Below are 27,950 nucleotides of genomic sequence, written 5' to 3'. Positions count from 1 at the left end.
AAATTTAGGGGCATTTTATTTAATATTATTTTGTTGTCTAAATATTATTGTTTAGTATATTTTAATTTGAAAAATAATTAAAACAAAAATTAGGCAATTTCAGTTTTCTTAACATAAAAAAATATATTTATTTTTCATTTAAATTTCAAATGTTGGAACATCAGACTCAAAGCCATGACTGGCCTGGTATAATAGGCGAGGCCCTAAACCTCTGTAGGGGTCGCTTTCTCTTTTCTCCTTTAAATAAGCAATACATTTCTCAACCTCAGATTTCAATTGTAAATATAACTCTTGAGATTTCTGCTTGTCTCTCAGTTCTTGTTCCCTTCCTGTCAAACAATATCTCATTAAATTTAAGGAAAAATCATTTTTAAATTTTAACACCATATATACTTCATGGACAATATTCCAAGCTGTACAGACAACTCAGCAAAATAAAAATAAAAATGCCAAGCTGTAAATATGCATAGGGCATACCTTTCGTTTCCAATGGTTTTCCAAAATAAAAGTAGAACCGGCCAGGAACTTTAGGCAAAATCAAAGGCAAATGCACTTGTTGATTTGCCACCTCACCACCAGCATCATTCCTATATAATAAAGATGTATATATAAAATGTTATATTTCATAATCTGGTATGAATTATAAAAAAAACACCAAACAAGATACCTCAAGTGCGCAGTCTCCTTTGTGAGGCTTTCTATTTCAGACCTAAAGTAAGGAATTTTCACCAAGTCGTCATAATCAAAAACTACCTGAAAAGACCAATGTGATATGATGTGTTATGGTAAATCCATGTCCAAGGCATCCACAGATCATGGGAAAATGAAATTCAAAGATGGAGATATTCATGCATTAAGAGGGAGAGAGAAATAAAATATGGAAAACTCTCGGGGAGTGTTTGGAAGGGGAGAAGTTTTTTCACGTCCTGGAATCATGAATCTTGAAAATCATGTTTTCTAGGAACGAATAAAATCTGTTTGGTCGGAAACATTTAGATAAGTATCAGACGCTTCCTTAGTTTCTAAATATTTAATTTAGGACCATTCAATAAGTAAAACTACGATAACATAAGCTGTCCCGTGAATTGCAAAGCCTTTCCCAATTACTCAGCTCTCTAACACATGCAAATACATACAAAGACACAGAGAAAGAGAGATAATTTATTTATTTATTTATTTAATATCAATCTTTAAGAAATTTTCCAATCGTGTCCTATCACTTCATGTAAATAACTTAGGCTGACTATGCTACAACTACCTGCAAAGTCAAAATCCTTCATTGATGTGTTAACAAACACTTAGATGACATTGAAAAAAATGCATGTCACTCACAGTGAACCAAAATTAAATCATAATGCTCAGAGAAAAGTTTGTAAATATGAGAAGTTTAGTAGAATTATGCTTTCTATATATAAAAACAATTGGTCATGCTTTGCCTGATACAAGCATTTTCAGGCTATAATAAATTCATAGAGGAAAATGATTGGTTCAGAAAAGACCAAAACTTACTTGACCAATGTCATCTTCTCCAACTACACCAAAAGGTACTATTTTGGCTCCAAATCTTGCTGCCATCCTTACAAACTCGGATTGTTCAGGCCAGAATAACTTGTATTCTTCACCCTGAGAATTAATGCAATGTTGGAGATTTTAAACGACTCTGGTATATTTCAAAGCATAAATAGAGACAGAGACAGATAAAGTGAGCCTAAAAAATTTCATATTAAGTGTGTGTTTCATTTAAGTTACATTCCAAAATTAATCACATTTCCCGCACCCCCCCCGCCCCCCCCTCCCCTCTGCAAATAGAGATTACTTCTCATGAAAAAGTTTTTCCAAACAAACAGGTAATGGATGTGCGAATGATACAATATGCATTTCCTTTCATTTTTTTAAAACTTGAAAGATACCCCAACATCTTATACGTTTACACTCAGTGTTCCTCCTCAGAACTCTGCCTTTGTCGTACCATAAGAAGATGTGATAGATACTGAAAGGGAACTAAGGCGCTAGACAGTTGTTCCCCGTGTTTTGAAGGATAAAACTCTTTGTAGAGGTAAATCTGGTGTGTATTAGAGGAAACCCTTTATTTATACTCAAATCTGGCCCAAAAACCAGATTATTTGTATCTTTTTTTAGAATTCAATGTGTGATTATTTCTTGAGTCTAACAGCTACAAGAGTTGTGATGTTGTATGGAACTAAATCTTGGATGGAAAATGCTAACAAAATAATAAACTCAATGTAACAAAGATGTGAATGCTTCATAAGATGAGTGGACATAATATGATAATAGACAAGAAAGGATTAGGAATTTGGAGAGAAAGTTGAGGTAAAAAGTATCGTAAAACAATCCATGAAGCATACCATGGGTTATATGTACATGTGTGGAGAAGACCTAGAAAATCCCCACTATGCAAGAGCAAATCAAAATGAGACTAGTCCAATAGCTAGAGGCAAAAGGAAGACTTAAAAAAGCAGTAAGTGTTAAGCCATTAAGAATATAAAGATCAATAGTTTATCTATAAACATGGCTTGGTCGTTGTAATAAAGGGAGAAGTTATAATTTTGTTCTCCAGCATATCTACAACCTATGACATTTCATGCAATTTCCTTTTTTTCTCTGTTTTTGCTTAAATGAAAATTAAAATACAGAATAGTGATATCAGATAATTAATTCAATTCATATAAGTTTCACACGCTCTTTTCCAAAATTTAGCCCAGCCTTGGGTATTTTTGTTCAAGATAGTATAATTCAAGCCATAGACCTTAGAAGTAGTCAAATGAGCAAATCCATGATTCCATGTAAAAGATGAAACTCACTGGTAATAGAAAGAGTTATTTATTGAGATTTACCTTCCTATGAAAAGCCTCGCGTATCCCTCCAGGATATAATAGGACATGAGACTTGGAAGAAAAAAGCTTGTAGAGGTTGGTTGGTGCTACAGGCACAGCACCCATGATTCTGAGACCGTCAAAATAAGATACATCTGGCAATTTTCCTTTTTTAGTTCTCATAAAAAACAAGGGATGTGCTATCCCTCTAACAACGATATTTCTTTCAGAAAAAATTCTACACCACAGGGGAACTTTGTCTAATCCCAGTAGCATGTGGTCCCCAACAAACAAAACAGGCCCCTCTGAAGGAATTCCAGCAAGGCCTTTTACAATAGTCCCATCCTCCAAAGTTGAGAGCATTACAGTTGAGACAAGGTTATACAAACTGGAAGCATTATAAGTGAAAGGTGTCAATGTTATAACTAGTTTCATTATACTGCAATCAGTTAATCAATATATATATACTATGAAGTCTCTTGTCGATTGCAATTGATGGCTTATATGATCAAATTAACCTTGTTTATACCTGTATGATTCTGTTACTTTTCTGGCTTCTTCAGGTGTTGGTGGTATATAATCTGATATATAGTCATGAGACTTGCCGCGGCGGTAGTATGAAGTGCCCTTGACTATAGTTACCAGGTCAATGCTGTCCTCCTGTTAGCAGTGGACAGAGGAATCATATTAAAGTTTGTTTGAACTTCCAACTTATATTTGATATCTTTTTACTCTTATCAGATGAAAAGTATCATAATGCATGCCTGAATGCAAATGACAAGGACAAGCATGTATGCAGAAAAGTAGAATGGGAGAAATTTATACCAGGAATAGGAAATGGCCACTGTCATTAAATTTACGAAGTTGGCTTTTAGATCTAGGCAGTAACTCCAGTAGTCTTTCACCTTCCTGTTGACTAGGCAGTAACTGATCATTTCCACTAAAAGGGAAAATAACAAAGTAAGTTTCACTTCATACACTTTAAAATATGCTGTGTATATGTGATATTAGGTAGGATGAAGCTGTTGTCTCTAAAGTAAGGATTGGCTCCATTGAAGGCCACATAGATTTGAAACTAATTTTTAATGTTTTATATGTCCTTGAAATCAATCAAAACCTTTTAAGAGTTCCTCAGTTGCTGGAAAAAGGTTATAAGGTGTTGTTTGAAGACAAAAATTGCACGAATGAAGACTCAAAAGGTAGAGAGGTGTTCAATGTTCAAATGAAAGGAAAAAGCTTTTCTTGGATTTCATGAACAAGGAGCAGGCTGCAATGCAGAAAGAGGTTAGCAGTATGGTACTTTGGTACGAGATTGGGCCATTTCCATCACAACGCTCCAATGTTTATGAAGAAGAACAATCTAGCAAAAAATTCCCTTGAATTAGAAGAACTTCCTGCATGTGCTATCTGCCAATATGGAAAGCAAACAAGGCTCTCTTTTCCACAAAATTAGGCTTGGAGGGCTATGGAAAGGCTGCAATTAATACAAACAGATGTTGGAGGGCCCATGAGCACATCATCACCGAATAGGAGTACATATTATATTGTTTTCATTGATGACAACACAAGAATGTGCTGGATTTACTTAAATGAAGTTTAAATCTGAAGCTGCTCACATCTTTTAGAAGTTTAAAGCTTGGGTGGAAACTCAAAGAAAGTGCAAACTGTGTTTATATTATTTTTTGTCCTTAAAATGCTTTAGATAGTGCTTTTTCACTGTTCAAAACTTTTTTTTACTACTCAAAGCGCTATCTAAAGTATTTTAAGGATGGAAAACAAAACAAACATATTTTGCAAGGACTAAAACAAAGAAATTTTTTTGCAGGGACGAAAATGAAAAGAACGTTAAATTATAGGGACCAAAAATATATTTAAGCCTCAAATCTAACAATGGAATTGAATTCCTTTCAAAAAAATTAATAAGTTTTGTGAAGATGCAGGCATAAAACAGCCGTTGATAGTACCTTATTCACCTCAACAAAATGACCCTGCAGAAAGGAAGAACAAGACAATTATGGAGATGACTAGGTGCTTGCTTCATGAAAAAGAATTGCCAAAGAAATTCTGAGTGGAAGCCTTAAGTACTGCAGTATTTTTGCTGAACAGGCTGCCAACAAAAGCTTGGCAAAAAAAAAAAAAAAAGACACCATTTGAAGCATGGTATGGTTGCAAACTCAAGTTGCTTAATCTGAAGATATTTAAGTTGTTTGTGCTTCTCTTACACTCCTCAGGTTAAGAGAGACAAACTGGACAAGAAAGCAGAACTCAGAATCTTTGTAGGCTGTAGCTTAATTTCAAAGGCCCACAAGATGTATTTAGCACACCATGACAAAGTAATTGTTAGCAGGGATGTGAAATTCTTGGAGTTAGAAAGCTGGAGCTGGGAAGATGACAAGAAGATTGATTTTCAAGAGAATGATGACATAGGTGAAGAACCTGCCACAGGAACAAGATCACTTTCTGACATTTATCAAATGTGGAACATTGCCATCATGGAACCAGGAACCTGCTGGATATAAAGAAGTTGTAACTAATAAAAAATAGATAGATGCAGTGGAGAAGCTCACAACTATTGAAAAAATCATACAAGGGAATTGGTGGACAAACATAAGAAAGCTATTGGAGTCCGAAGATGAAGCTGAAAGGGTTGATGAAAGGTTAAAGCTTAATAGCGTGTTTGATGCATTTAACAGCAACCAGACAGACCACACATTATGTATGTTGTGAGTTTACTATCAAGGTGCATGCACTATGCTAGTTGATTATGGAATAACATTCAGTCAAGCTAAAATTTTCATCTTCTTGGTTACTCTAATAGTGATTGGGTAGGATGTGTTAATCATACGAGAAGCACCTCAGGTTATTACTTCACTTTAGGTTCTGGCGTGTTTTCATGGTGTTCTAAAAAACAATAACTTATAGCTCAATCAACAGCACATGCAGAGTACATAGCTGCTACTTTTTGTGAACCAAGCTCTTCAAATCAGAAAGCTTATGACAGACTTGACCATGGAACAAATAGAAAGCACACATATCTTTATGGACAACCTAGCTGCAATTTCAATTGCTAATTATATACTGTTCCATGGCAAAACGAAACAATTATAGATCAAGTTTTTCTAAGAGAAGCTCAGTAGGATGGAGAAGTGCAACTTGTTTATTGTAGAACAGAACATCAGAATGCTGAGATCCTAACAAAGGCACTTCCTAAAGGAAAATCTGAGTTCTTGAGGAAAAAACTTGGAATATACTAGAAGTTGCCAATATTTGAAGAGTCAAATACTTCCCTAATTTTTAGGCAATAAAGAGTCAAATAGCTATTAGAATCAGAATATTTTGATTCTCTTTTTTTAGTTTAAGCTCATCACTAGCAGATGTTATGCGATTCTAATTTTCTTATTACTGTCTTATTCCTTATTCCTGTATAAAATACATGTTTTGCTACTCAATAAAATTATGCCTTCTACAATTCAGATTTTTCTCTCTTGTTCTTTCTTGTTACAGCCCTCTATATTTATCAAATAACAAACAGAAATCCTACTAGGTTAATCATAATGCAATCTTATTTTAAGATAAAAATCAATTACTTTTACCATCTAAGCTTTTAATTGTTGGCCAAGTTAACCTATTGTAGTTTAACTATATGATGTACTTCACATCCAGCAGAAAGTGAAAAGTTAACAATGTACTTGTTATGATTCCATATTATGACAAATTTAAGATGTACAATGTCAAAGAGAAAGAACCTGCAAAGTATCAAAGTCTGAGCTTTGATAGCATAAAGGCGTGAAAGGGCATAAGCAGAAGCTGACTTAAGCATCTTCAGTTTCCACACAAGTGTTTCTTTTGGTAATATGTCAGCAAGAACCTGAGAGTTCAATCAACAATAGATTTTCAATATTGAAAGTAAATGAAGGGAAAGTTCAAACTAAACACCAAGAAGCCAAAGTAAAGAAAATTCAGTCAAGTCAATCCACATTCTTCAAAAGTCCATTCCACTTTTATAAAGTTTTGGTTACAAGAAAGAAAAGGAAATAAGCAATCCAATTTTCAATTTAGATTTCTTCTGGAATATGCCCCATGCATTGTCATTACACCTCATATAAAATGCTTCACATATGCAACGCATAAAGAAAAAGTCACACACTGCTCTTCCAATAGGAATTTCTTTATTTTTTTTAACAAAGCAATAATTGAACCTTACATGCAAAGATAATGAGAAAGTAGTAAAATCCTTCACTAGCTCTCCAGCTGTATTTTGTAGAGGGAGCCCTTGGACCACATTATCTAACACCATCCTCAGAGATTCACCTAATGTTATAAGAAATTTTGAAGGCATAAATGGAAATGGCATCAACTTCATAGGTAAAAGATACAGTATATAGGTTGTATGACAAATGATCTTTTCCTAAAAATTATTCAGCATTGATGGATGTTGAGGTAGAGAATATAGTATAAGTCCCTCATGAGTCATAACGTTGAAGTTAAGTACTTGCTGATTTAATATTTTAATTAACTAAAAAACTATGATTCATTAATCTTCAGTTAAAAATAATCAAAAGAAACAAAAAATGGGAAAATCTTGTTTCAAGTCACCATTTAAGTATTACATCATGAAAGAAACGACGAAGGGGAATTCATGATAAAAAAAATAATTATTTACAAGCTCCAGCAAAGGCATGAAACATTTATGTCATAAAGGAAGAAAATGAGATAAATTCACAAAAATATCATAAAATGTAAAACAATGGAGCATAAATGCCACGAAAGATGCATGGAAATTATATGTAAATGACATGACATGACATCCATAAGCATTTCCCATTAATTAATTAAAAAGAAGAACATAAGAAAGGAATTAGCCCATGATTTAAAGCATTGAAAACAATCAGAAACTACAACTGACTAGGCAAAAGTTACTCACTGCTGAGACTGAGACAAAACTGTCTGGAAATATAAACAACCTACAAATGGAGCCTTTCACTAGATCCCCAGCATCAGGTTATGTATTTCAAGTGTGGTCCCTTTTCTTAAAGGATTTAATATCTTATATATAGTGCATGTTTACGAGAGCTTTTTTCAGAGGCAAGCTTATTTTCCAAAAGTTTCTCTCAAGCTCTTAGGGTGGAATTCAGACCCAAACACATATGTGATGGATCTTTAGAAAAGAGTTCTTAAATAAAGGTAAAAGCATAGTGCCTTCAGAGCAAGATACACAAACCTGTTGTTGATCTGAGAATGTTAGGCAGGGCAGGAGAGAATGGATCGGGCAAAGCTTCCAATAATGGTGTTAGAAGTTGCAGGTGTGACCTTCTGATCGAAGTAGCTGCCAAATAGGGTGGGGAAGGCGAGATCAGATATTTTATCCATCTTTAATTGATGCACAGTTACAGAAAATCAAATTGAATATTGTATTGGAATTTTTATTCAAAGCTCTAGCTAAGGAACTCATGTTCACTACACAGTTACACCATTCTCAAATGTCAATGAGTGGCATCGTTCTGAAAAGAATAATCCCCGCCATATTTGTAAGCAACATCAGACATTGGTGTCCAGGCTAAAGCTTACCCTCAAAATATCAACAAGCTAACTCCAAGCTTACGAGAAGGATGATACATTTGGGATAGCACCAACATGATCCAAGAATTAAAACCTTGAGTCAAGGCCAAACCAAGAATATATAGTAAATTTTAATTTGTACTCAATGTGTGATCCACTTCTTCAACATTTTCTTGCATCCACTCACTCACATGTGGACTACTCTAACATTTACAACTTTCATTTGTCAAAATATTAATTGCCAAATTTTACATATCAGTGCACATATATAACAGTGAATTAGTAGTTCATTTTGGCTACGGGAGAAACTCTAAAGCTAAACTCTTACTTTCAGTCATGTTTATGGTGCTGAATTTTCTGGAACAATAAAACCCAAGAGAAAAAATCTTATCTACATCACTAAAAGTTACCTGGGTTCGCCAAAATCAGTACAAGATCAATATCAGAGCTAAGTGCTGCAACAGCCAGTGCAAGGCAAGCTCCTAAAGATTCTCCAACAAGATATATGGGTCTGTTTGGTGAACGTTGATATTCTGACCTAACTGTTCTCTCAACTATTTTCACTAGGTCTGCAAGAAGGAAGTATACAGAACAAACAAATTATGCTGGGATACATAACTGAAAAACGACATCAATTTTCTGAAGATGTAAAGAAGAAAAAGCATGTGATATCATTTTCAACACATTAAGCATGCTCATAATTAACCATTTTAAGAAAGAAGGAGCAAAAACAACAGAATGTACTAATGGTTAGTGACAGAGAGTTCAATATGGTACCTGTAAATGGTGTCCGATCAGCGACTGGAATATGCAAGCACCATATATCAAAAATCCTTCATTCAAGAAAAAAGAACAAAAAAACGTATTTCTCACATATCAGTAAATAACCCAAGAGCACCATCCAGCTAGAAGATACACTTTGGCTTCAAATTCATCTCATCACCTAATATGTGCATTCCTAAAATGACAATTTGGTGAGTGCAGTTAGGCCTTAAAATTAAATGAACTCAAACCTTCCCAGTTTCTGATGATGTAAAATAAGTCCAAGTCCCACGCCATCAATCCCTGTGAAATTTGAATGCAAGTTATTTTCACAAATTTATGAGCAACCTTGTTTGGAATGGATTAATGGAAGATATAAGGTTTACCTAATAGTTTTAAAAAAAAAAAACAAGAAGAAGAAGAGAGACAGCAGATTTGAATCCTCCACCTAACATTTCTGAGAAAACTAATATTTACCATGAAATTTGGAATGATGACATAAAGAATAGAAAAGCTTAGGACAAATCATGACAGGAAAGCGAGAAGCCTGAAACATTAAAATGATTATATATTCAAGGATTAAATTAAAGCATTTTTTAATATGAGAACTAAAATAAAATGATTATATTCAAGGATTATATATTCATGGAATTTTGTGGGATTCCAAAAAATGTGAAAATGAGAATGTATATTCATATCTTTGTTTTCAAGGTAATTAAAAAATATTTTTGGATCTTTTATTTTCAGAAAAATAAGATATCAATAATTACATTAATTTTATATTGAAATGATTCTCATGAAAAGATGGTGAAAATATAAATTTTTTATGATGAGAATCATATTAATCATGTAAAATTTTTATTATATCTTTGATATTATCTCATTATCTAGAACTCTTATTTTAGATTATTTTGTGTTAATATGAATTTCACTTTACATTTTTCTTTATGATTCTTCTTTCTTTATTTCTTATCCTATTAAAGTTTTATTGTACATGTTTTGTGTTGCTTGTTTTTAATAAGGTTGAAGGAAATATTTTAATGTTGTCTTTTTAATAGAAAGATGTGATCAAGGAATTTATTAGAAAAATTTGTAACTGCTATTTGCAAATTATGTCTAGCCTTTATATCTTGTGTATGTGCATATAATAAGTTCTTTAATATAACATATATTTCTAGGAAAAAATAATGTGAACCCTAACATGTTTTTTTAAATATTCTTAGGAATATAAAAAAAAATTCCAACCAAATTAATAATTAAGCAAACATATTTTTCTTGGAATAACTAGGAATGACATTTCTTTCTAATACTTCTGGAACATGTTTGAAAACTTGACAAATTCTGTGAAACAAACACTTTCTATAATTATTTTTGGAAAAAATATGTTTTTAATTCCTATACTTCTACTTTTTCTTATTTTTAGTCCATAAAATTTCATATCATTCAATTTAGTCTTTATACTTTATTGAAAATATGTTTTTAGTCCCTCCACACATATTCTTCACAAACAGTGTTAATTTTTCCTATTAGAATTGACTTAGGATTTTTTTTCTTTTTTTAAAAAAATTAATTACAATGACAAGATTTTTTTAAAAAAAAAAAAGTTATTAAAATGTCCTTCAGACACATTAGACCCTAATTTTCAATTACTTTATTCACGTTTTCGTTTTCACTTTCTTTCTTTCATAGTTTGTGTTACAGTTCTATGAATTCGCACTATTCATCATTGATATTTGTACGTAGGAATTGTGGTTCGAAATCATAACTTATTTTTTCACAACCCGGATGAAAGAAATGCGCGTGTGAGGAGAAAATGTTGTTAAAAGCAAGAACCAAAATAATTCATTCTCCAAAAATTAATATTGTTTGTGAAGAATATGTACAGAAGAATTAAAAATATATTTTTAATAAAGTATAAGGACTAAATTAAGTCATATGAAACTTCATAAACTAAAAATGAGAAAAAGCAAAAATATAGAGAATAAAAACATTATTCTTTTATCAATCAATCTTAATTATTAATTTTCTTTTTAGGGAGTGATTCAAAGAGACAACACATGCAAGACAAACTATTTGGACTAACAAAAGGGAAGGGAATGGACGAGAATCGAGATGTCACTATTAACAATTTATAGGAAATACACGCAGGCAGCAGGAATAACAAGATTCCCCCGTCACTGTCGCCTACTCGCATGTCAAAATTAGCTATTAGTAAAAGGAAAGAGTAATGATCCTCGGATATCCTCTTTTTGCGAATAAACAAAGACAGCCAAAACTCAAGTCAAAATTGTGATAAACAAAGTAATAATACTTCAAAAAAAAAAAACTAACGCCATGTAAAACAGTTTTAGTCTTTCTACTAAAAACTGATTATTGATCTAATTTTTAAAATATTTTTTTTATAAAAATCAATAAATATTACATATGATACTTTTTCCGGTTCTTTTCATAAAAAAAACATATTTTAGAGTAAAATACACTCAAATTGATAGGAGATAATAATTTATAATTTATTTTACACCGTAAATATATAATTTTTTCATAAAGAATGAGAAGAAAAGAAAGAAAAAACTAGAGTACATCCAAAGAGGAGAGAAAAACAAGAAGGAAAAAAAGAAAATAACGGCAAAAAGATAACTGAAGGATTCACACACACAAAAAGCATGACAAAACAGCAAAAAGTAAAATAAATTAAAAAAAAAAAAAAAAAAAACTTACCTGGCAAAAAGAGCAGAAGAGGGGAGTTGTCCAATCGCGAAGCGCACTCCAACGGCGAAAACCACCGCGGCGGTCCACCGTCCGGTTTGATCAACTCCTTCGACCGCTCCAAATACTCATTCCAACCGTTCATGCGTCGCTTCTTCTTCTCTTCCCTACGCTTCTCTTTCTCCACCGTCGCCGGCGGAACCTGGTCCACCGACACGGCGAGGCGCGGAGTCGCAATCGGAGTCCGGCGGGAGTTCGTTTTTCCGTCCGGCGACGGCGGATAACGGCGGAAGAGTGCAGCGGAGAAGAGACGGGCTCCGGTGGCCGCCATGTTGGCGCGAGATTCGAATATGAAAAGCGCGTTTGTGATAATTAAGAAGGTAATACTATAATATATTGCGAAGCGAGATATAAGATTAGTATTGCGATGAAGGAATGAGAAGAGAAGGAGATTAAAGAAAAGCTGTAATATATTATTGTGAAAGTCAGATATGAGCAACGCAAGGCTTGTTTCTTACATTCCGGATGTGACTGTGTTTGCACTGTGTCTCTGTTGCGTATTTCTGCTTCTCAATCTCATTGACCTCTTTTTTGTTTATCCACACCTAAAATTGTATTTTTCTTCTCTCGTGTATATTTTGTTTTTTATTGGGAATTTAAAATATTATAAGAAAATTTATAATAATTCTCACGATCTTTTCAACCAACTCAACTAAATATTGTTAACTTGTTTCTAATGTTTTAAGTATATTAATTTAAAAACTAAATAAAAATATTATTTAAAATAACAAAAGTATATTATATTAGAAATTGAGTAAATAGTGTGATCAATTATATATATATATATATATATATATATATATATATATATATATATATATATCACATGTCAAATATACAGTATTGTTTTAGTATGCATTAAGAATATTTCTTAGTTCAAAATCACTAATGATAATTGTTTTTTATTCCTTTGATAAGGGAAATCGTCAAATATTTTTTTTATAAGCCTTATTAATTTATGCATAATGTTATGTATCATATTGAATGTGTGAAGAATGTATTGATATTTTTAGTATTATTTTATTAAATTACCTTGGAAAATTATAACTTTTTTCAATATTTATATATTAATCTTTTAGTGGATTATTTATTGTTTAAAATATATGAAAATAACTATTTAATTACACTTTCAAGTGTTATTTGCCTATCAATGGATTAATAATATCTAGAGCTATTTTGACTTGTCACTACTAGAAAAATTAATTTTTATGACATTGATTTTAAGTCGGTTGATAAACAACCCATCTTCGAAAAAAATGCAATGATATTTTTGTAAATAAAAATTATCATTTTAAGACGATTTTGTGAAAATCATCTTAAAAATTATCATTTTAAGACGATTTTACGAGAATCATCTTAAAGATTTTCGATTATTTTTAAAATCTCTCTTTACTCTCCTCTGCCTCTTTATATTCTCACTCTCCCTCTCACTCTATGTGTCAACCTCTCATATTTTCCTGGGTTCATACCTTACTAAGAAGTAAGGATCCATTTTCCTAACAACTTACTCCACGTGAACCGTTTACAGTGTTTATTCATTTTCTTGTTACCTTTTAAATAAATCATGATATTATTATCTTTCTATCATTTTATATTTTTTAACTATTTTAACAACTAGCTTTAATGTACATTTCTAATTTAATAAAATGATTTTTTAACTTATATTTATCAGCTAACTTTTCAGTTTCTAGTTAATTTTTTTAATTAATTTTGTCAAACATAACCTAAGTAGTTAAATTAATTAACTAAATAAGAACCACTCACTTGTCAAGAAATAATTAAACAAATCAATATTACTTCATTCTTCTAAAAAGTTCTAACTCTCTAATTTTTTTCTATTTTACAAGTAAAAGTGACATTCCCATGGACATGCTACGAAGGCACGCAAGAAAAATTACGCTTCCAAAGACTTCTCGATTCTCATATACTTTCAATCGTAGACCTTTATGCCAAATTTTAATATTTTTCAGGAATAATTAGTCATTTTTATTTCTAAATATGTAATTCGCTGTCAAATACGTCTCTGAAAGATGACAAATCAAAATTTAGTTCATACAAGAAGTGTGACAAATATATTCATCCGTTAACTTTCATCCATCACCGTTAATAAAATAACCTACGTAACACAAAGGAACAAATTTGTCATTGAAATAATTGTGAACGTGGTCATCTCTAATTGTCATAGGGACATATTTGTCATATAATATATATATTTTTTTTACTTTTCACCACTCCACTAGTAAATGTGTCCCAGAAAAAGGTAAATACAAAATTATGTCCCCAAAAGTGTAAAAAGTGCGACAAATATATTCAAATGTTAATCGTAGATTGAGACTAAATATTATATAACGAAAACTTAAATATTATATAACAAAAATAAAGACTTACTAGTATGATATAATTCTCTCAAAATTTTGTTGTAATCATTATAAATTTTTCTAAATTATAATAATTAATCGCAATCTATTATTAACGTCCAGATATATTTGTCGCACTTTTTGTGAAAGTATAAATACATGATTTTGATGTTGCCAAAGATGAATCAAACAAAGTTGCTTTAAAGGATAAACATTGCTTCAAGATTAATGCAAGGTTGATTCAACAAACAAAACATTGCTTCAAGATTAACTCAAGATCAAGTTTTGTCTCAAAACAAAGTATTTCCAAAACATCAAAAGCTCTGGTAATCGATTATCAGAAGACAATTTTGAAAAATAGTTGTTAAAAAGAGTTTTGAATTTGAATTTTGAACCTGCAATCGATTACCAACCACGGAACTCTTGAAATTCAAATTCAAAAGTCATGATCCTTCAAAATATAACTATGTAATCGATTACCGATTATTAGTGAAAAAATTCAGAAAAAGTTTTTTGAAAAGACACATCTCTTCAAACCATTTTGAAAAGACACGAAGGACCTATATATATGTGTGTCTACTTTCAAAAAGCAAGAGAGATATTCTAAGAGAATTTCATCGTCGACAATGCTCTCTCAACAACTATTGAACAAACACTTGCAAATCTATTGAGAGTTCATTCAGGAACTTTAATTTGTATCATTTACACTAAAGGAGAGAAATTTTTTTGTTTATCTAAAAAAATCAGTTGTAATCAAGAAACTGGTTGTCTCTTGAATTGTGAGTTTCCTGAACAAAAGGTATCCCTCGAATGTTTAGAAGTTGTAAAAAGAATTTTTACAAAGTTAGTGAAAATCTCAAGTGGGTTACTTGAGGATTGAATGTAAGCACGAAAAGTTGTCGAACCAGTATAAATCGAGTTTGTATTTCTCTCTTCCCTTATCTTATTTATTTTATTGCAATCAATTTTATCTTACATTAAATTAATTACCAAATGGAATTTGATACATCCTAGAACTTCTTATCATGTGTCATGCACACACAAAACAAAATCCCTTTTAAATAGAACTTCAGTAGTTGTTCTCCTTCCCCATTAATCTATTATTTGCATTTTATCTCTTATTGATTTAAACCAGGTAAAATTGTAAAATGTTTCTATCAGAAATCGTGCCTTTTCGGCCTGAAAACAATCCTGAAACTAATATTCATTGTTTATCTCTAACCTAGGGAATGCAAAGGCCCCTTCAGAACCAATTAGAAAATTACCTTCTTTTTTTGTGTGTGTGTGCAAAACAATCAAATTTCAAATGTTGGAACTTCAGACTCGAAACCATGTGTAGCCTGGTATAATAGTCGAGGCCCTATACCTCTGTAGGGGTCGCTTTCTCTTTTCACCTTTAAATACGCAATACATCTCTCAACCTCAGATTTCACTTGTAAATATAACTCATGAGATTTCTGTTTGTCGTCTCTCAGTTCTTGTTTCCTCCCTGTCAAAAATATCTTTAACACCATTTTTCAAGGACATTCCGAGCTGTAAATAACTAAATATGCATTTAGCATACCTTCCGTTTCCAATGGTTTTCCAAAATAATAGTAGAACCGACCAGGAACTTTAGGCAAAATCAAAGGCATATGCACTGGCTGATTTGCCACCTCACCACCAGCATCACTCCTGGTTTTCAAATATATAAGGGATATATAATAATGTATATGCATACTTATTAGAAGATGGAAAAGAATGACAACAAAGATGTATATTTCATGATTTGGTAAGAATAAAAGAAAAACCACACCAAACAAGATACCTTAACTGCGTAGCCTCATTTGTGAGGCTTTCTATTTCCGACCTAAAGTAAGGAATCTTCACCAAGTCATCATAATCAAAAACTACCTGAAAGACCAATGTGATATGATGTGTTATGGTAAATCCATGTCCAAGGCATCCACAGATCATGGGAAAATGAAATTCAAAGATGGACATATTCATGCATGTTGGCACAAGAGATTTACAAAAAACATAAAATCTTAAAATACTCTCAAAAGACTGTCCAGCACTCACAAAGTTCTCAAAAAAGAGAAACTTGAAATCTGATATTCATACATTCATACATAGGGTGCAGCTGTTTTGATACAAATATAATATCTTACAAAAGTCAAGACTGAAGTTACTTCTACCAGACCACTTAATTGCTCATCTACCCATCATAAATACAAAGTCTAATACTTGTACTTTAGTCTTAAAGACTTTACTACTGCAGTAAGAATAAAATAAATACACAATCAGAATATAGTAGAGGACATCAGAAAATTCAGTAGCACTAACAATCCATTAAGTTAACAAGAGTGTTCTCTTACTTGTAGAGCCATATCTAACCTAAGATCGGTACAAAATATGGAAAAGTCAGTTTCTAAATATTTAATTAGGACCGTTGAATTATCAAAATAACGATAACATTTGCTGCCCCATGAAATGCAAAGCCTTTCCCAATTACTCAGATCTCTAACACATGCAAAAACATACACAAACACACACTTATAGAGAGATAGATAGAGTTTACTTTTGACCTAATATCAATGTTAAAAAAAAATCCAATCATGTGATATCTCTTTATGTAAATAACTTGAGTTGACTATGCTAACAACTACCTACAAAGTCAAAATCCTTTAATGATGTGGTAACACTATGGATGACAGTGAAAAAAATGCACTTCACTCACAGTGAAGCAAAAATTAAATCCTAAAGTTCATAGAGAAAAGTTTGTAAATATGGGTAGTTTACTTGAATTATGCTTTCCATAAAAACAATTGGTCACTCTTTGCCTGATACAATCATTTTCAGGCCATAATAGATTTGTGAAAGAAAAGGATTGGTTCAGAAAAGACCAAAACTTACTTCACCAAGGTCATCTTCTCCAACTGCACCAAAAGGTACAATTTTGGCTCCAAATCTTGCTGCCATCCTTACAAACTCAGATTGTTGAGGCCAGAATAACTTGTATTCTTCACCCTGAAAATTATTAAAATGCTGAAGATTTTAAACTATTCTAGTGTATTTCAAAGCACAAATACAGAGAGAGACAAATAAAGTGGGTCTAAAAAATAACCAAGCCCAAAAACATTTCATATTAAGTGGTGTTTCATTTAGCTTACTTTTGAATATTAATCACATCCCTCCCCTTTGCAGCTTCCTGGGAGAGCTTTTGAAAAAAGAGATTATATCTCATAAAAAAGTGTTTCCAAACAGGTAATGGATGTGAGAATGATACAATATGCATTTGCTTTCATTTTTTATGCCTGATTTTTTAAAACCTGAAAGATACCCCAACATCATCTTATATGTCTACACTCGGTGTTCCACCTCAGAACGCATCATATGACATTGGAAAATTGAATGCCAAGCATTTGATTGAAAAATCTTACAAGACCATCATGGTAACTCCAATGTACTAAATATCACCTCACATCAACTAGTTCGAGTAATTTTATGATGATAAAGGAAAGTAACAATTGGAAGCACATGGATTTTGTTCAAAGTATAAATAATATGGAGAATATGGAATATAAGTTTAGTAGGAAGTGCATATATCATAGCTTAGAATGGGAAATTGGAGATTATAATACTACAAGCCACAAGTTTAAGTATCTTGGAGTGTCAAGCAACAAGTGAAACCAATAAGAAGAAACTAAAGGTCAATAGTTTATATAAACATGGCTTGCTTGTTGTAAGAAGAAAGTAATGATCTTGTTCACCAGCATATCTACAACCTATAACATTACATGCAATTTCCCTTTTCTCTTTAGTTTTTTATTTCTTAAATGAAATTTAAAACACACAATAGTGATATCTGATAATTCATTCAACTCACGTAAGTTTCGCACGCTCTTTCCAAAATTTATAGCCCAACTGATTGCATTAATGCCCAAGATGGTATATACAAGTTAAAGACCTTAGAAGTAGTCAAATATGTAAAATCATGAGTCAATGAGAAAGATGAAACTCACTTACAATAGAAAGAGTTTACTTATTGGGATTTACCTTCCTATGAAGAGCCTCACGCATCCCTCCTGGATACAATAGGACATGAGACTTAGATGAAAAGAGCTTGAAGAGGTTAGTTGGTGCTACAGGGGCAGCACCCATAACTCTGAATTTGTCAAAAGAAGATAAATCTGGTAATCTTCCATTTTTAGATCTCATAAACATCATGGGATGTGCTATCCCTCGAACAAGGATATTTCTTTCCAAAAAAATTCGAGAAACCAGGGGAATTTTTTCTAATCCCAGTAGCATGTGGTACCCAACAAACAAAACAGGCCCCTCTGAAGGAATTCCAGCAAGGCCTTTTACAATTGTTCCATCCTCCAAAGTTGAGAGCATTACAGCACTTGCAATAAGGTTAAACAAACTGGAAGTATTATAAGTGAAAGGTGTCAATCTTATAATTAGTTTGATTATACTACAATCTGTTAATCAAAAACAAACAAAGAAAAATTGCAAGATATATATAGTCATTGAAACATCAACTTATCAAGCAACTCATCATGGCTAGCAGCAGGCTGAGCTCTCCTTGCAATCTATTATCTTTATAGTATATACCATGAAGTCGCTTGTCTTGTTATTCTTAATTGATGGCTTATTTATACGATCAAATTCATCCTGTTATTTTTACCTGTTTGATTCTATTATGTTTTTGGCTTCATCAACTGTTGGTGCAATAAAATCTGATGCATAGTCATGATACTTGCCACGGCGGTAGTATGAAGTGCCTTTGATGATCGTTACCAGGTCAATGCTGTCTTCCTGTTAGCAGTGGACAGAGGCACCAATATTAGGGTTGGTTTGAACTTCCAACTGATATTTGATATCTTTTTACTCCTATCAGATGAAAAGGATCATGATGCATGCCTGAATGCAAACACAGGAGAAACATGCATGCAAAAAAGTAGAAATGGAGAAATATGTACCAGGAATAGGAAATGGCCACTGTCATCAAATTTACGAAGCTGGCATTTAGATTTAGGCAGTAACTCCAGTAGTCTTTCACCTTCCTGTTGACTAGGTAGTAACTGATCATTTCCACTAGAAGGGAAAATGACAAAGTAAGTTTCATTTCATAGTTCATACACTTGAAAATATGCTATCTATATGCGATATTAGGTGGGATTAATTTACCATCCACCCTGCGAATTCATTGCTCAATTTAAGTAAATGCACAAATTAGATGAAAGGAATTGCAGTCAGGAATGGGAAATCCCACAAGGTTCATGTTCATCGTAATATAATCTTGTTTTCAGATAAAAATCAATCACTTTTATCATTTATGCTTTTATTTATTGGCCAAGTTAACCCATAGCAATTGATCAGAATCTGGTTAATAGATCATGATTTCTTCAGTCAACAGATTCCCTACATTGAAGCCTAACTATAAGATGTACCTCAATTCCAGCAGTTAGTGAAAAGTGAACAAAGTACACAAGATTTCATATTATGAGTCTGTGACAGATATGAGATGTACAATGTCAGAGAATGAACCTGCAAAGTATCAAAGTCTGAGCTTTGATAGCATAAAGGCGTGAATGGGCATAAGCCGAAGCTGACTTAAGCATCTTTAGTTTCCACACAAGTGTTTCTTTTGGTAATATGTCAGCAAGAACCTGAGAGTTCAATCAAAAGTAGATTTTCAATGTTGAAAGTAAATGATGGGAAAGTTCAAACTCAAGCTTAACACCAAGAAGCCAAAGTAAAGAAAATTCAGTCATGTCAATCTACGTTTTTCAAAAGTCCACATATTCCATTTTTTATGAAGTTTTGGTTACAAGAAAGAAAAGAAAATAAGCTATCCAATTTTCAATTTAGGTTTCTTCTATGCCCCATGCATTGTCATTTCTTCTCAGACAAAATGCTTCACATATTCAAAGCATAAAGAAAAAGTCACACCAGCTCTTCCAATAGGAGTTTCTTTATTTTTTGAACAAAAGCAATAATTGAACCTTACAGGCAGAGACAATGAGAAAGCAGTAAAATCCTTCACTAGCTCTCCAGCTGTATTTTGTAGAGGAAGCCCTTGGACCACATTATCCAACACCATCCTCAGAGATTCACCTAATGTTACAAGAAATGTTGAATGCAATTTTCTTTGGTAAAAGATAAAGTCAGTATATTGGTCCTTGATATATGAACAATACATGATATTTTCCTAAAAATTATTCTGTGTTTAAGGATCTTGAAGTAGAGAACTTAGCTTAAGTCCCTCATGACATTGAAGTTAAGTACTTGCTGATTTAATATTTTAATAACTAAAGAAAAGAACTACGATTCAAAAATGTTCAGTTAAAAATAAGCAAAAGTGACAAAATATGGGAAAATCTTGTTTCACTAGTCACTATTTAAATATTATATCATGAAAGGAATGCAGAAGGGGAAAAATGACAAAAAGAATCATAGACAAGATCTAGCTAAGGGATGAAACATTTATATGGTAAAGGAAGAAAATGAGATAGATCCACAAAAATATCAAAAGACGTAAAACAATGTAGCATAAATGCCATGAGAGATGAATGGAAATAATATGAAATTATATGTAAATGACATGAAATTGATGAACATTTCTCATCAATGATTCAAAGAGAAGAACATAAGCACGGAATTATGCTTATGATTTGAAGCATTGAAAACGTCTAGAAACCTACAACTATGCAAAAGTTACTCACTGCTGAGACAGACAACTGTCTGGTAATACAAACGACCTACAAATGGAGTCTTTCACTAGGTCTCCAGCATTAGTTTATGTGTTTGAAAAGTAGTCCCTTTACTTAAAGGACTGAATATCTTATATAGTGCATGTTTAGGAAAGTTTTTCTCAGAGGGAATAATAGCTTATTTTTTAAAAAGTTCTCTCAAGAAGTTGCAAAAATAAGATATTATTTTCTTAAAATATGCTGAACCAACACACACAGTTTCTTTTTGCTTGCATAACAATGCAAAAGTATTTCAAGACATAAAGAGATCTTACGGTAGAATTTAGACTCAAAACACATCTGCCACAAATCTTTAGAACACAGTTCATAAAGTTGTGCCTTGGTGACTTGTTGGTCATGGGTTCGAATCCGGAAACAGCCTCTTTGCATATGCAAGGGTAAGGCTGCGTACAACATCCCTCCCCCATACCTTCGCATAGCGAAGAGCCTCTGGGCAATGGGGTACGAAGTAACAGTTCATAAAAACAAGATCACAAACCTTCTGTCGATCTGAGAATGTTAGACAGGCCCGGAGAGAGTGGATCAGGCAATGCTTCCAATAATGGTGTTAGAAGTAACAAGTTTGACCTGCTGAATGAAGTAGCTGCAAAATTGGGTGAGAAAGATAAGATGAGGTATTTTTGTCCATCTTTAATTGATGTCCAGTTACAGAAAATCAACTTGAATATTATATAGGAATTTTCAGTCAAAGCTCTAGCTAAGGAACTCATGTTCGCTAAACTGTTCTCAAATGTCAATCAATGGCATCATTCTAAAAACACTAACCCCACAGTATTCGTAAGCAACATCGGCCATTGGTGTCCAGGCTAAAGTTTGGTTGCATCAATTATCACACTTGCAATCAAAATATCAATAAGCTAACTCCAAGCTTATGAGGAGGATGACACACTTGGATGGGTTTGTACCAAAATGATCCAAGACTTAAACCCTCATGTATCTTCGTTCCTATTTATAAGACCCAACTTTGAAGTGGTGATTGTTTCTTTTTATAAAACTCAATCCATTATGTCCCTGACATTAATTATTTTAAACAATAATACCGCTAATTAAATAAGAGAGAGGTTATATGGACATACATCTAAGAGAGAGAGGAGCATTAATGACAATGGTATTCTTGAAAAAGTATACCAAATTAGGAGGACAATCGACATTGTCTTGCATCCACTCACTCGCATGTGGCCTACTCTAACATTTACGGCTTTCATTTGTCAGAATATTAATTGCCAAACTTTACTGATCAGTGCACATTTTTAACAGTGAATTCATAATTCATAGTTCATCATGGTTACTGGTGATTCTCTAAAGTTAAGCTCTTACTTTCAGTCATGTTAATGGTGTTGAATTGTCTGGAACAATAAAATCCAGGAAAATAAATTTTATCTACGTCACTAAAAGTTACCTGGGTTCGCCAAAATTAGTACAAGATCAATATCAGGGTTAAGTGCTGCAACAGCCAGCGCAAGGCATGCTCCTAAAGATTCTCCAACAAGATATATGGGTCTATTTGGTGAGCGTTGATGTTCTGACATTATTGTTCTCTCAGCTATTTTCACAAGGTCTGCAAGTGGGAAGTATACAGAACAATAAATTAAGCTGGAAGAAAGACGACATCAATTTTCTGAAAATGTAACGAAGAAAAAACATGCGATCCCATTTTTAACACAATAAACATGCTCTTAACCATTTTAAAAAACAACATAATAAACTAATGGTTAGTGACAGAGAGTCCAATATGAGCACGAAATAATAGTATAATGAGGGACAAGGGAAAAACAGTACCTGTAAATGATGTTCGATCCGCGACTGGAATATGCAAGCACCATATATCAAAAATCCTTCATTCAAGAAAACAAAAAACAAAAAGAGAATTTCTCACATATCAGTTAATCACACAGGAGCAACATCCAGCTAGAAGGTACCCTTTCAAATTCATCTCATCACCTAAAAAGCGCATTCCTAAAATGAAAATTTGGTGGGTGCACTTAGGCCTTAAAATTAAATGAACACAAACCTTCCCAGTTTCTGATGATGTAAAATAAGTCCAAGTCCCACGCCATCAATCCCTGTAAAATTTGAAGTGCAAGTTATTCACACAAATTTATGAGTAACCTTGTTTGTAATCATGACATGAATAATAGAAAAGCTTCTCACTGTATATATAGGAAATGTGTTAAATGAGAACACTTCTTACTGTGAAAAATAAGAATTATAATAATAAACTATTAGATCTTATTTGATTGGTACATATGGTTTAATTTTTTAAAGTAGTCATGTGACTACTAAATCATTTTTAATATCGACCGCATACGACCATGCATGAAAAATTAATATTGTTAATTTAAATTTAATTTTGACCATTTAATTAATTGAATAACTAATTAAAAAAAATCAATTAAAAGATTTGTTTTTTACAAGCTAAAAAAAGATTGTTTTTTTTTTTAACGAGTAAAATGAAATTTATTAAACACCATAATCTGGTACAAGACGTACCAGACTGATGAAACAACAATGTACAGAACGCATTACAGCAGTATAAAAGTCTCAAAAAGTGATGACCAACGATCAAAAATACTTTTTGGAGAACAAACCTCACATTAGTGAGTTGGAAACAAATAAAAGAGCATATAAATAAGAGAACCATGAATTCAGCAATTTTGGATTAACATGCTAACTTAATTTGGAAGCTTACTAGCTTATTCTCCCAAACTCTACAAAGGATGACGCAAATTCTAATATGGCTTTTCTTTTTACAAACAAATTCTAATAGTATTAAACCCATAAAAACGTAAGTGCAAATAAATTAAACCAAGAGAGAAAGGAAAGTAAAAAAAAAAATGAATGGCCCACAAAAAAAAAAAGATAAGGCCAAAATTTAAAAAACAAAAACTTAGTAAATGAAGACAATTGTGACCTTCAAATGAAGGACAAGTGCTGATCGCCTGCTAATTTATTCTCTCATACTCTTAGACATATATGTCCACTCAAATTCTAATATGGTGTCAAAGCTTATATTTATAACTGAAGCCAAAACAAAGAGGGGATTAATTTTACAATGGGGCAATAAGAATCAAACTTAAACACTGTGCATATTATCCAAATCCTTCTTCCCACTGAGTTGACCTTAGTGAGTTGCCCAAACAAAGAGATAGAGATAGAGATAGAGATACCAGCTAACAAATTGAAAGGCTAGAAAAAAGACTAATTAATTGAAAAAGAACCTGTGAGTTTGTGACCTAAAAATTCAAGAAAAAGAAAATAAATCTAGATAATAAAATGAAAGTAGGACTTTTAATTTCTAAGAGCAACTTGAAGTAGAAGCTTAGACTGAAAATAAAAAGTAAGTTACTATTGACTCATTAGACTTGAGGGAGACTGAAATTTTTTATAATAATTCTTATAATTTTATTTTTAACTTAAATATGGCAAATGTTTGTGTTTTTTGTAATATTTTAAAATTTAAAATATATAATTACATAAATTTTTTAAAAGAATAACTATTTTTTTAAAAAAAATAGCTTCATAGTTTTCTCATAAATTAGTAACTGTAGTTTATAAAACAAAATACATCATGATATTATTTATTACAAAAATTAACCCAAACTTCTTATATTATGCAAATTCATTTTCGACTTTTTTTTCTCTTTGATAGGGATCAATGTAAAACAAAGTTGAATAATTTAAGGGTCAAATTATTTATGATATAAATAAATGAAAAATGTAAGATACATTTCAAATGACATTGTTACACTTATTATTTCAAACAAAAAATATAAATACTATATACCTAAGAAATAATGTTACTGCAGTAAATTTTATAATAGTGTTAGAGGCAACATAAGACTTTAACCAATAAAAAAAGAGAAACGAAATAAGACAAACTACTGGAGTAGGCAAAACGACATGGACGAGATGTCCTAAGTTTTTATATTTTAAAAACTACAGTTACTAATTTATGAAAAAACTATGAAGCTAATCCTAATTAAAGTGTTTGTCTTCGTTCAATATCATAACCTTCAACATATTTATGACTTTCAAAAATTAATTTTCTTTGTCCCATCTTTTAAAGTCTTAGTCGCGTTACCTATTTAAAAAAAAAAAAAAAAAAAGTCACGTTACCTTGATCGCATATGAAGTTATGAAACAGTGGAATGAATTAGCAGCCACTCTCATGAAAAGTAAAAGCTTATATCCCTAATTGAAAGTGGCTATGTTGAACTTACACAATCTTTATAGAAATTCTTTTTAATGGAAAGTGGTTTTTGATCGTACATCACTAATTGTATTGTGTTGCTTTATTTAAAGCAATAATTAATAAATGTTACTTGAAACAATATAAAATAAATTTTGATAATCGCAAAAAAAATACTATTTAAAATGCTACTTAACAATTTTAATGTAACATAAACATGTAAGCATTAATAATTATTTCACATTTTTTATCCGCTTTATCTTTTTTTTCTTAGACAGAAATGTTAAAGGCATCCGTCTACACAAGTAGCTTGATGCATGTTACTGAAAAAATAATAATAACTTGCTAAAGTGAATTATTAAATAAAATAAACTAATATCCTTGTTATAATTAAGTTAAATTATATTTCTTTAACCTAATAGACATTTATATTATATTTTCTATTTTTAAATTTTGAGTTAAATATTTTTGTATTGTCAACCAAAACAAATAAGGCATTCCGTTATTTAAATATGAGAATATTCTGATATTAAATGAGAATATTATCATAAAGAATAATTGAGAATATTTAATCCCCCGAGTGTCAGTATAAATTAATAAATATTTTAAATAAAAAATAAAGATAATTATATACCGGATAATTTATACTTAATGCATAATTATTCGATTTTCAAATAACGAAACTCTATCCAGTATCCATGCAAGGCTCCGTTCAGTTCGGCAATGCGGTTGTGACTTCACTGACTTGTGAGCAGTGACAACATTAAAGTGGGGTTGTTTTGTTGAATAAAATAACACATTAAGTGTAAAGTGATTTTTATCTATCATCTAATTACAAAGTTTTATGCTTCAAGAAAGTGGGTGAGTTTATTAAATTTTATAATAGTTATTACAAAAATTTTATTAAAATTAATTTTTTAATTATTTTCATACAGTTTTTGTTTTAACTAGATATATGTATTTTTTTATTGTATATTCAATACTAGAATTTGAGAACATTAGTTGAGCTAAAATAACACTAGTTGATCTTTGAGTCATATATTTAGTGATATAAATTTGAATACGGTGATAATATATAAACTATATACTACTTTATTTAAACTCTAAAAAAATAACTTCAGAATGTTATATAAATAAAACTTTAAGACATCCAAATGATATAAGAAAATAAATAATGTTGAAATAAAAATATTATCATCTTAGGTATATTCAAGATTTTTCACGAAAATTTATCATTATTTTTTACATAAATAACTTCATGACAACAGTATAATTTAAAAAAAAAAAAAACATACAAGTGATACAACAAATGCGGTCACGGTCGCATAGTCGCATGACAGAATGAACTATTTAAAAGAAAACGACGAGTATATGACCAAAAGGGTTGACACACAAGTAAATAAATAAAAAGCAAATACTAAATAGTAAATATTATGACAGAAATAAAACAAATACTGACCCGGCAAAAAGAGCAGAAGAGGAGAATTATCCAATCGCGAAGCGCACTCCAACGGCGAAAACCACCGCGGCGGTCCACCGTCCGGTTCAATCAGCTCCTTCGAATGCTCCAAATACTCCTTCCAACCGTGCATGCGTCGATTCTCCTTCTCCTTCTCATTCTTCTCTTCCCTACGCTTCTCTCTCACCACCGCACCATTTCCTTCTCCGCTCTCCGCCGCCGCCGTCAACGCCGGAACCCGATCCACCGACACGGCGAGGCGAGGAGTCGTACTCGAGATCCGGCTGGAGCTCGGTTTTCCAGCCGGCCGGCGGAAGAGCGCGGCGGAGAAGAGGCATGCTCCGGCGGCCGCCATGGCGGCGGAAGATTCGAACGTGAGTAGCGTTTGAGGAAGTTGATTATTGTTTGCGGAAATGTTCGAATGAGGACTCAATGATTGACAGAAAATGAAAATCTGAATCTGGAAGTGAAAATACAAATCAGCGTACACTTAAATAATAATAATAATTATTATAATAATTATTATTATTTAATAGTAGGTGTACGGGATGTGTGTACCGTGTCTTTGCCTATTTCAGTTGTTATTTGTTTTTTCACACACAAAAAATTATTTTTTAAAAATATATTAATGTTTTAAGGATATTAATTTCAAATCAATGCATAAAAAATTATCAAAAATTACAATGAAATTACATTATAAATTGAGTAAATGGTTTACAACAATCCACTGAAAAAAAAATTTACAGCAAACTCAGTCGAAAATTTTATAATAATTATCTTTAAACTTAAAGTTGTATTTACTATTATTTTGATTAATGGATGATGTAATTTTTTTTATCTTTTTCTTTGTGAATATTAATATTTATTACTCTAATTATACGTAGAAATACTTAAATATATTTTATTCTATATTCAAACTCTTTTAATGAGGACTTTTTGTTAAAAGAATACTTCTATTATTGTAATTTCACTGATTTGTGCAATTAATAATTTTCTTAAAAATACACATTACTTTAAAAGACATATAATTTTAAAAGAAAGAAGTACTTTTGTGAACCAGAAAAAAAGATGTTTTTGTGGAGATATATACAATGCACACATCGAATACTAGTATTTATTAATATTTTTTTAGTATGCCTTAAAACTTTCTTAGTTTAAAAACTAATGATAATTTTATTCAAATTAGAAAAATTAATCATCAAATAATATGTATTTTTATATAAAAATTTATTAATACAAGCAAGAAGGAATCCCAATTAATTA

At 31.8% G+C, this 27,950-nt stretch overlaps 2 protein-coding genes across 2 annotated transcripts; both read right to left on the bottom strand.

The window, feature by feature from the left end:
* Positions 1-103: 103 nt before the first annotated feature.
* LOC114389100 (acyltransferase-like protein At3g26840, chloroplastic) lies at positions 104-12,456 on the bottom strand. The gene is made up of 15 exons (XM_028349697.1): positions 12,380-12,456; positions 11,874-12,247; positions 9,407-9,458; positions 9,171-9,226; positions 8,804-8,962; positions 8,056-8,160; positions 7,039-7,145; positions 6,581-6,702; positions 3,660-3,774; positions 3,364-3,494; positions 2,856-3,222; positions 1,510-1,623; positions 668-753; positions 478-587; positions 104-329 (listed from the first exon to the last, which is right to left on the bottom strand). Exons 1-15 carry the CDS (start codon positions 12,439-12,441, stop codon positions 139-141), a joined length of 2,151 nt encoding a protein of 716 aa, XP_028205498.1. The 5' UTR covers positions 12,442-12,456; the 3' UTR covers positions 104-138.
* A 2,901-nt stretch (positions 12,457-15,357) lies between these two features.
* On the bottom strand, positions 15,358-27,160 carry LOC114390937 (acyltransferase-like protein At3g26840, chloroplastic). The gene is made up of 14 exons (XM_028351867.1): positions 26,688-27,160; positions 23,051-23,102; positions 22,819-22,874; positions 22,439-22,597; positions 21,518-21,622; positions 20,277-20,383; positions 19,814-19,935; positions 19,246-19,360; positions 18,951-19,081; positions 18,317-18,686; positions 17,174-17,287; positions 16,086-16,171; positions 15,843-15,952; positions 15,358-15,767 (listed from the first exon to the last, which is right to left on the bottom strand). Exons 1-14 carry the CDS (start codon positions 27,040-27,042, stop codon positions 15,574-15,576), a joined length of 2,076 nt encoding a protein of 691 aa, XP_028207668.1. The 5' UTR covers positions 27,043-27,160; the 3' UTR covers positions 15,358-15,573.
* Positions 27,161-27,950: the final 790 nt, after the last annotated feature.

This window comes from Glycine soja, chromosome 16, assembly GCF_004193775.1.
Source record: "Glycine soja cultivar W05 chromosome 16, ASM419377v2, whole genome shotgun sequence".
Lineage (NCBI taxonomy): Eukaryota > Viridiplantae > Streptophyta > Magnoliopsida > Fabales > Fabaceae > Glycine > Glycine soja.
The sequence above is the reverse complement of the archived record's forward strand: the minus strand, read 5'-3'. Positions and strand labels throughout refer to the sequence as shown.